This window comes from Apostichopus japonicus, chromosome 22 (genome assembly GCF_037975245.1).
Source record: "Apostichopus japonicus isolate 1M-3 chromosome 22, ASM3797524v1, whole genome shotgun sequence".
Taxonomy (NCBI): domain Eukaryota; kingdom Metazoa; phylum Echinodermata; class Holothuroidea; order Aspidochirotida; family Stichopodidae; genus Apostichopus; species Apostichopus japonicus.
This window is the reverse complement of record NC_092582.1, coordinates 6,217,145-6,227,525: the sequence shown is the minus strand read 5'-3', so window position 1 is coordinate 6,227,525 and position 10,381 is coordinate 6,217,145. Positions and strand designations below refer to the sequence as shown.

Sequence of the window (10,381 nt, the reverse complement as noted above, 5' to 3'; positions counted from 1 at the left end):
AAAATCTATTAAGACACAAAGGCTAATAGCTGATTTAAACAGCACTATTTGGTTACCCATTGATAAGCGTCCTTGGCAATCTCCAGATAAGTGATGGCGCTCTTGATGTTACCAAAATTTATAATATTCTGACCGGGACCACATCGTACAGTTTCTAAACCTGGGGTGGGCAACCTACGGCCCGCGGGCCAAATGCGGCCCGCCAGTAATTTTTTTGCGGCCCGTGAGATGTCTCAGGAAAATGAAAAATAATAAGTCTATTTACAACATCACAAAAAACGAGCTAGCTGCTTAGAATTTATCGGCACTATAATGATGCTGTTAGGTAGGCCTATTATCAACTGTACTTTATTGACATTATGTTTTTGTGATACCTATTGCTTGAAAGTCCTCGGAATCAAAGGTTTGAAATCAACAGCAGGTCGTTGGATAGGTGCGGCCCAGTTAATTTTTCACTCCTTATATCTGGCCCATTCATTCAAAAAGGATGCCCACCCTGTTGCAAACCATGACAGCGCGTCCGGGTATCCATTGATCACTGACAGTCCTCCAAATGACTGACGACAGTAACGAGTGGTGGGGGGGGGGGGGGTATTGCTACTCCATCTCTCATATCTCCCCTCATCTCCCCACCCCACACACACCTCCTGAATTTCATGCCATTTAATCATGATAAGATGATACCATTAACCATTAGGACGCAACTTATAGAATAAGTCTGTGATATGTGAGAATTGGGCCCGATGGGGGGGGGGGAGGGAAGGGGAGGCTGGGGAGGGGAGGGGAGGGGAGGGAAGGGGAATGGGAAGGGGAGCAAGGCTGGATATGCCTGTGTATGGTTAGCTGACCAGGCCGGTGTATGACAAATAGTCAATGAAATGTGAGAGAAATTTTGCGCGGTGAGGTATACATGGACCCGGACTGTCCGACACAGATCTAAAACGGGGAAGCCGAAAGTGATTAACCAAGGTTCTTGTGATGTTGAAATGCGGTGAGAGAAAATTATTTGGATGAGTAGGGTGAACTGGAGTATAATTGTATACATGCGGCCCTGTGGCCCATTACTAGCAAACAACACATTCGGTTCTTTGAATAATGAAACCGGACCTGAGGCAAAATTCTCATATTCCCACTCATTTAATATAATTTCTCCGGAGTCTTATTTTATCCGAAGGCTCGTTGCCACTCAGTGGCGTAGCTAGGATTTTTTGAGTGGGGGGGGGCCATGGGGGGCTGTTCTTTCTAGTGGGGGGGCCGGAGGTTACTATCTAAGCGGAGCGCCACCATGGTTGGCGCGGAGCGTACAGAGAAAATTTGAGATTTTCAGCACCCCCCAGATCGCAGGAGATGGCACCTGTGAGGCAAAATAGCAACCAAAAAAGATGTGCAACTTTGGTGACAGAAATGCAAAAAAAGTTTTTTCTCTTCATGCTGACTGGCCTTGCCAACTCAACCAGACTTTTTAACTTGAGGGAAGTTGGCATCATTTGCAGGAATTTCAGAATTCCCAATATTTTATATCTCTACCAGTAGTGGAAAATCCTGTTTCGACAGTTTCGTGGCCATAAAAAAGTTGTTTTGTGTAATATTCAATGACATATATTCATTTGACTCGAGGCAATATATGAATACCTGCATGGGCGGCGATCTGTTTCAAATATTAAGGGGGGGGGACATCTGCTTGGATGCAGGCGAATTACTGTCAAAGCGGAGCGCCACCATTGGTTGGCGCGCAGCGTACAAGAAAATTTCTGGTTTTGATAGCCCCCCAGATGACCGGAAATGGCACTTCTCGGGCTTGAAAATGACCAACCAGATGTACACTTTTGCCTGAGAACCAAGTTTTTCCTAATAGTTTTTTTTTTTTCATTCATAACCTTTTGTTAAGATTGTCACCAGTCACACATCATGTTCGACCTCATTGCATTTGTAGGTAATTCTACGTAACGCCCCACAATACCCGTCAGCCCCACTTTTCAAGGTTTTAAGCCCATTATTTGTTCAGAATTTGAATAATAAATTCACTTCAAAACATACCCATAATGTTGCACTAAATTTCATCTATGGACAACCAATATAGAACCCCCCCCCCCTCAACCACTAACAGACCGGTCAAAATTGTACGAGTGTAGAGGGAAGTATACTATGATGAAGAATGTTGGTCAAGGAATTTTCGAAATTTCAGACACAGTTAAATTATTGGTGTACAAATATTAAAACCTCTTATAACGGCTACTATAAAACTTCGATATCATAGAAAATACCCAAAAAATATGCTCGAGGGGGGGGGGGCGGTCTCCACCCCTTCACCCCCCTCCCTTGGCTACGCACCTGCGGTTAGAAATCTTGTAGGAAACAGGCCAAATGGAAACCCAGTGAACCCATATCGATGTGGATCCTATGTATGATTGTACGTACTTACACTCATACACAAGTTGCAAACCAAATTTCATTACGGATGCGGTCCGTCTAGCTATTCATTTCGAGAAAAAAAAGTAAAAACTACTTTCGGTCATATATAGTAACAATTGTGACACGGTTTGACAGGCGCTTTGCGAGGAATTTGCCAAGGGAGGGGCAAAGCTTGTACCCAGACTTTCTAAGCGTAGCGCCACCATGAGTTGGCGCGAAGCGCAAAAGAAAATTTTGGCCGAAAATGCCTCCCAGATCGCTGGAAATGGCACTTCCCAGGCCTTGTAAGTTGCATCTAAGCTTTTTCTATTTTGAAATTACTAGCGATATCATAAAAAAATACAAAACATATGCTTAAAAAAAAACTATGCCACCAAATATTGGGGGGGGGGATATAAGATACTATATCCCCACCTGAAATATTGGGGGGACATGTCCCCCCGTCCCCCCCCCCCCCATGATCGCCACCCATGAATACCTGATACCTCGGCTCAGAACAAACGGAGCCAATCTTTTGATAGATTGTTGCGCTAGGTGGAAGCACTGAACATATTTTCAGCAGATATCGCTATCACGCAGCACAACAAGGTTCGTGGTGTATGGTCGCAATCGTCGCATCGACCATTGCCATGCCATGCTGTGTGACCATTCTCATGATTACTACAGATATTGTATTATTCTTATTCTGCCAGATGCAGACGAGAAAATTGTGTAACTCTATTTCCCAAATTATGGAACAAAAAATATTAGCGAATCGCACTGATGAGTGTTTTTTTTTTACCCCATTCCCAGTGGGGGGGCCAGCCGATTTCATGGGGGGGCCTCGGCCCCCCCAGGCCCCCCCGTAGCTACGCCACTGTTGCCACTCATGCGTAAGTTCAAGTTCGGGTGGAAATATTGTACACGAGACCTTTATTGTGACGATTCCCGATCATTGGAATGCGCAATGAGGGGGTGGGGGTGGGGGTGGGGATGCCCCACTCCGGCCCATCCTCAGTCGGTGGATTTTTTAACTCGCTGTACTTTTGCTGCAAACAGTTTTTAGTTGGTTCCGAATAAATCTTTAGTCCATGCACTGCGGGCTTTCTATCACATTTGTGAATAGCCTACATTTGGCCGCGAATTAATAAAATTGCGGTGCCACTTTTTATAACCCTGCATGTTGGTTTACATTTGGTTGACTCCACACTGACTTACTAAAAGTATTCTTCATATAATAATTATCACGCTTTAGACTGAGCCAGACTCCATGGTTTAGAGTGATATATGTTGAACTCTTTTGTTTCTTTTTTGTTGATATTTATCGATCTTTGTTTCTCTTCATTCCCATTTGGAGGTAGACGATCAAATCGAACACGTTGATATAATGATCTAGTGCAGAACATTCCAATTAGAGCTATTAAACTTCAGTTTTTCCTCTTATAATTGTCAGGAAGAGCCTTTACATCATCTATATAACAATTTGCAACCCGGTCCAGTGAACAGTTCCTGTGTGTATGTGATCAAGAACCGTCCGTGTGCAAAGCGACGTCATGACGACAGAATCAACATTTGTGACAATAATAAGCAGTTTCGCGAAATATGCGTATACGAAAACTGCACTGCAGAATAATACTGTCCTTGCATGCGCATACTAGTACTATAGTACATGACTATTACTATTACTAATCAATTCTACATTGTTAATGGTAGTTATCAAGTTAGGCGACCCACTAAGTTACAATTGAGCGGCAGCACTGCCACACGTACTGGTGCATCTTTATTTTGGTAGAAATGACTTAATAATATTTGAAAATCGTTCCAGCTACCTTGTGCTAAGTTAGCCTAACTTTAATTCTGAGTTTTGTCATACTATAGTACCAAGGTCAACATGGAGTATACGGGGAGCAGTTATAGCGGTGACTTCAAGAATGGTCGGTGAGTCTGAAGATGAATTTTGACGTACTGCCTTTTAATTATGTCATTAATGTTTACAACATAGACAATAATGTCCAGTTTATAGGAACGTTGTTTTACAATGGGCCTAGTTCTTAGTAGGCCTATGCCGAGTACAAAAACAAAACATGTTACACTTTGATATATATATGGTTAGGCCTAGGCCTACATATGATATTATTTATAGCAAGCATGTATTTTCCCTTGTAGGGATTTAATTAAATTAAAGAAATTTTTGAATCAATCAAACTCCTTGTATTTCAGAATGGAAGGCTCTGGAAAGTACACATTCCCCACAGAGACAAAATATGAAGGTGACATGAAAGATGGAATGTTCCATGGCAAGGGAACTCTCTTCTTTCCAAATGGCAGTAAATATGAAGCAACCTGGGAAAATGGAATTGCAGTTGAGGTACTGCTGGTACAAGAAATTTGTTAACTGTCCTGAAGGCTGAAACCTCAATACATGGCGATAAAGTTGTGTTATGCTTTGGGTCAATGTATATGGAAAATGAGGAGAGGGTGGAGGTAAAGGGTGGGGGAGGATTGGGTTGAATCATCTGACTTTCCTATATGTTATATCTTTATCTATATTTCTTAACTTGTAATTTCAGTGGCAAGGAAAGCTACTGAATCACAGTATGAGATTCATTTGAAACCCTGCTAGTTCATATGAGCTACAAAGATCTGTTAACAATTTGATCAAGTAACATTTATAAGGTTATAACGATTAGCTTCTGGAAATTTATCAATTGTTTCAAATTAACAATAATATACTTTAACTTTGAATTTGTGGGTATTAATGTTGAATAATTTGAGAACAGAAGACCCTTTTTAAAAAACATGTAATATAGGTGACCTCTTTGTAACTTTGAAATACTTGTAAAATGGGGTTACTTCAATAATCAGATAATACTCCTAGGTAATCAACAGTGACAGCTTTTGTCTTTTTGATTTGATGCTATTCTTTCATTCAAGTTCAACTGAAGGTCATTGTACTTTGTTTAATTTGTAGGGTAAATATACCTTTGCTGATGGTCTGGAATACAATGAGGAAGATTGGCTGTACTGTGATGGCTATGATAGGAGATTCTACACAGAAATCTGCCAGGGTTTGAAACCAGCAGGTGAGACATGTCAGACTTCACTGAAATCATTCATCAAGCAAAAACATTTTACTCAACTGATGAATAATACCTTGTTTTGTTTCCATGAGTGTGTTTAACTGCACAGGTTAATGTTTACCAATGGTTATTTATAGAGTTGATAATACTCCAAAGGTTGGTAGCTGTACAGAAGGTTAGAAGTTTGAGCAAAGGTGACCATTCTGGACAGTCTGAAATATTTCCGATAGCATGATTTGAAAACCTGAAATCTGTCTGACCAAGACCCAGGGATGTACTGTTCTCGGGAATATTTGAGTGCGGGGTGGATTTGTGTGGTAGTATGATTCATGTCCTGGAGGAGGGGTCTAAGGGATGAGGTGAAAATTTTTTCGAAATGAAGTAAGCTTAGATGGCAAATGGTGCTATCTTTTTCCTATTCTGGAACTTACTACTGTACCAAGTAGTCACCCATATTCTGGTAATTGTAAAAAAAAAAATGTAATCATAAAAAATAGTGCCGTGCAGAAATGTTTAAAGTACTGTTTGTGCTGGGCAGCATTCAGAACTGCCAGGAGCAGCCGCCTGCTGGCGCCCGGCGTGACTAGCTCATTGCCACTGACCATAGTTTCCACTTCTTTGACTACTTGGGCTGTCATCCAAAACAAAATGACATGCACCACTATCAAGCGTGAAGTTGCTATGTAGTAATCAAGTTATTACAGAAAGATCAAAAATGGACGTCTTGACCAATCCTCTTTATGTGTCAGCATAGTGATGCTAGTAGAAATACCTCAGCATATTTCAGGATGGGAATATCTTTCTGTTATTTAGTAATTTAAGTTACATTATTCAGTAATACAGAATTACATTTAAATCACTTTTGAGAAAGTAACTGCTGCATGCAACCACAAGCTCCTAACAGTTTTATCGTAGAATGGAAATACATGTTTTCAAATTCATAAGTGACAGAACAGATCTTTGCAAAACATAATATTGAACTTCTAAAATTGAACTTCTAATAGTTTTATCGTTGAATGGAAATCGATTTTTTTCAAATTCATAAGTGACAGAACAGATCTTTGCAAAACATAATATTGAAAATGATATTTACAATACCAGAAGTTTTCAAGAGTGCAAGTTATGAGACTGAATCCCTGTGACAAGTTTACAAGTTAAACTTATTTGTTTACTGTTGCAATATCTCTATGAAGAAGTTTTATAATTTGAGATACCCACTGAATAAGTTGTGTGCTTCTTTGCTGTTCATTATCATTACATTTTGACACATGTCTAATATATATATTTTTTTATCAGGGAGGTCCCAGCTGACAGACAGAGTACCGCCACGTGAAATCCCAGAGGGTTGTTACGATACAGGAGATGGATTCTACAACCCAAAGACAAGAATTATCATTGATTACAACCATAAATTCCTCAGAAATGCAGGTAAGAGTATATTGTCAAAATATAAAACTTGCAAGCAGGTACCTTTTTCATTAAAGGTTTTGGTTTGGAAATGATCGTTTGTTTTGAGGTGCCAAAGCTTGAGGGGGCAGCAGTTAGTTGGACCCTTGGAATTCCAAACTCATGTAACTCTTTCTGAATTGGCATTTACAGCTGTAAATTTTATGATTTTTTTTTATTCAACTGGTCATTTCTGTCTTTTCTTTGCCCAGATGACGATGAACACCAATGGATCGTAGGAACATGTCGGAAAGGATGGGATGAAATTGTTGGGCCCCAGAGACCAGAGGAAACATAACTCTTTTTGACAATGTGGCGATCGATTAAATGACTATCTTATGTAAAATATGTAAAAATAACCACGACTGACAGTGCTTTTGCTCTAACAGCCTCTTTAGTTTTATTCAAATCCAACTATCCAAATTATTATGCACGGAATGTCCTTTTCCGGTTCTTAGTCAATGTCTGTGTCAGTTTGTGTATACTTTGTGTTTGTGTAAATATATTGTACCGTTAAGTTGACAAAAGTTTGCGTCACTTAGTAACAAAAGTAGCTTTTTCTAAATGCTTACTTTCTCATAAATATATATGCACTTTTTTTCTTCATGCAATCCTACAACTGTTCCAATTTATAGACAGCTTACTTAACTTTACCATCATATATTTATAAAGAAACGTTGCATGTTTCATCAAGTTTTCTACATGAAATTGCTAAGAAATTTTAATACTTCCAAATATTTAAGATTATCCAAAGATGCTTCCATCAAGATATTGAGCTCGTGTTCGAAGCACACAGTATCACTCCGACTGCAAATTGTATTTGAAAATGACTCAGTTTGAAAGTCCATTAAAAGTTATGTATTGTTAAAGCTACATCAATGATGTATTTTTGGTTTTAAATTGCTTGCAATGATATTGGCAGCATATGGTATTAATATTGCACTCTTCAGATGTCTGGAACTTCAAGGGAAGTTTGGTATAATCACTTTTGACAACAAAAAAAACATCAACACATATGTGTATGCTGTTCTCACATTAATTATAGCACACAGATGACTCCATGTTATACCGGGTCAAAGAGATAGTAGGCTAAGGTTAATTTCATGCTGTATTACAATACTACCCATTTGGATCTATAAAGCACATACTCCAATGTTATCTTAGAGATAGGTAGTCTATGTGCAGTGGCTGTAGCATTGCTGGTCAGAGAGGGGTGGGGGAGGGGTGGGGGAGGACTTGCTCCACGTAACTTTATTCTGTAACCTTGACTTTCACCATGGTATATAAACTGACACTGGTTCTGTCAGAATGTCTCTCCCAGTACTGATAGCCATGCTATGAATCAAAATGAGTTTCAATACTTGTTTTGTTAACAATAGCTCCCAGTTTGCCAAAGGCTGCTCTGCCATGACCCTTGAGTTTTCATTCTTTCGCCTAAGAAAGTAAATCGTTGTGGTAGTTTGCCGAAATATCAGTCCTGGGAGAGCTGATTGATGATTGAAGATATGGTCCCCTTCTTGTGCTGCATAGGACAGCTTCACTTTATTTCACTTTAAACTTTGCATTTCTCTGGAGATATATTGCAATACCATGGCAAACTGAAAATTATTGACTTGGCAAAAGAGAAAAAAAGTAACAGAAGGTTAAATGACAAGTAAAACCACCGATCAGTTATATATACTTATATTTGAGTAGACTTTGCTATGAATCATTTAAAAGCAGTGTCTGGATAATTCCAGACCCTTTAACATTTTGTACTTTTTGTACTCATTCTTTTGTTCTCTTTCTGATGCAATTTTCATTGATATTCTTTTCTTGCACTTGGATCTAAATAAAAATATATTGAAGCAGAAACAGAGATTTTCATTGGTTTTGAGTCTTTATGTCATAGTGTATCTAACAATTTTAACATATGAATAGCTGAAAATATTATCATCATCTCATTTTTCACCCTTCTGATGGGTCCAAATAAAATAACATTAAAGTAATAAAATTTGAATTGTCATTCCCCACTTCCTACTTGCATCTCAGAGAGCATTCCAGAAAGTTCAACCAAGAATATGTGTGGTTGTATCCACAGTTAAAAAGAACTTACGAACTTACAGATCCCAACATTTCTTCTTTAATATGTTTTAGAAAGTCAAATATAGTCACTCATGCTGAGAATTTCAGACAGCAGTTTTACTTGTAAAAATGACCAAGAGTATCACTGCAATGAGAAAGCTAATAAATCATCAAATCTATGACTCTTAAAAAACACTTTAGATAGCTAACATTTGGAGGTAAAGTGGTAAGTTAACGTCCACAGATTGCACAAGTAACATCCTGAAAATGTGATTCTTAAGAAACTGTAACTTGAATTATCCACAGATTCCATTATGAATATGCAAATAATATATATAATAACCACTGCCTTCAATTGAGCACAAAACAAACAAGAGCCCAAGGGCACTGTGGTTCCTTGCTTGGGGTATATGACAATACACATAATATTATCAAGCAAGATTGGGCTCAAATAGTCCTAGTAATTGTGGTCCTACATGTTCCCATAAAGTAACCAACACTATAGCCAACACTTTTGTGATCACAAAATGTGATCGGACTTTTGTTCAAAAGGCACTTTTGAGATCTAAATATGGCATCGAAAATGTAAGAAATATATGAGACCTACAAGCGTGTCAACAGATATGATAACATTGGTGACCTCAGATGACATGACCTTTAAGTTTCAAAATGTTCCACCACCCCATTCACAACTTGTCCCAAAATATCAACCATGTCACACCTTGGCATTGAGATTTAATTGCATTAAATGTCTAAAAATTAACTTTGAACTTGTATACATAACTTCACACACAAAGGTCACCCGGAGGTCAACCAATTGACATTTTTGATCGGTGAGACCTAAATAGAGCATGACTGTAAAAATTCTTTGCCCATTTTCTCCCCCCAAAATACTACTTTTTTAACATTAGCTGACCTATGGTGACGTTGGATCACATGACCGTTAAGTTTGAAAATATTCCCCTATACCATTTGCAACTTGTCCAAAAATATCAACCTTGTCACACCTTGGAACTGGGAGTTATTGCATTAAATGTCTGAAAATTAACTTTGACCTCATACTTCGCACACGAAGGTCACACGGGGGTCAACCCATTGACATTTATGATCAGAAGGTACCTTTAACATCTGAAAATAGCATCGAAACTGTAAAAATCCACAAAACATGAAAAGGTCACCAGAGGTCAAATTGAGGTCAAGGGTCACCCAGATGCGGGTCGACAATTGGATTACATTGAAGCAACTCCCAACCCTAACGGACAATTTGTTCTCAAGTTATCGCAAAAATACTAGTTTTTTATCATTAATTGACCTTTGGTGACCTTGTATCACATGACCGTTAAGTTTGAAAATATTCCCCTATACCATTTGCAACTACTACAAAAAAATCAACCTTGTCA

General features: G+C 38.8%; 1 protein-coding gene across 1 annotated transcript; it reads left to right on the top strand.

Moving 5' to 3' along the window:
- Positions 1 to 4,044: 4,044 nt before the first annotated feature.
- On the top strand, positions 4,045 to 8,777 carry LOC139963559 (MORN repeat-containing protein 5-like). The gene is made up of 5 exons (XM_071964415.1): positions 4,045 to 4,329; positions 4,612 to 4,759; positions 5,363 to 5,474; positions 6,768 to 6,899; positions 7,130 to 8,777. The coding sequence occupies exons 1-5, from the start codon at positions 4,283 to 4,285 to the stop codon at positions 7,213 to 7,215; spliced, it is 525 nt and encodes a 174-aa protein (XP_071820516.1). The 5' UTR covers positions 4,045 to 4,282; the 3' UTR covers positions 7,216 to 8,777.
- The last annotated feature ends 1,604 nt before the right edge of the window (positions 8,778 to 10,381 follow it).

What these genes read in the sequence shown, in the direction of transcription:
- LOC139963559 (XM_071964415.1), top strand. Translation starts at nt 4,283, where the DNA reads ATGGAGTATACGGGGAGCAGTTATAGCGGTGACTTCAAGAATGGTCG. An exon ending in AAAATGGAATTGCAGTTGAG is followed by an intron (nt 4,760 to 5,362) that starts GTACTGCTGGTA and finishes TTTAATTTGTAG; the next exon opens with GGTAAATATACCTTTGCTGA. An exon ending in TAAATTCCTCAGAAATGCAG is followed by an intron (nt 6,900 to 7,129) that starts GTAAGAGTATAT and finishes TTCTTTGCCCAG; the next exon opens with ATGACGATGAACACCAATGG.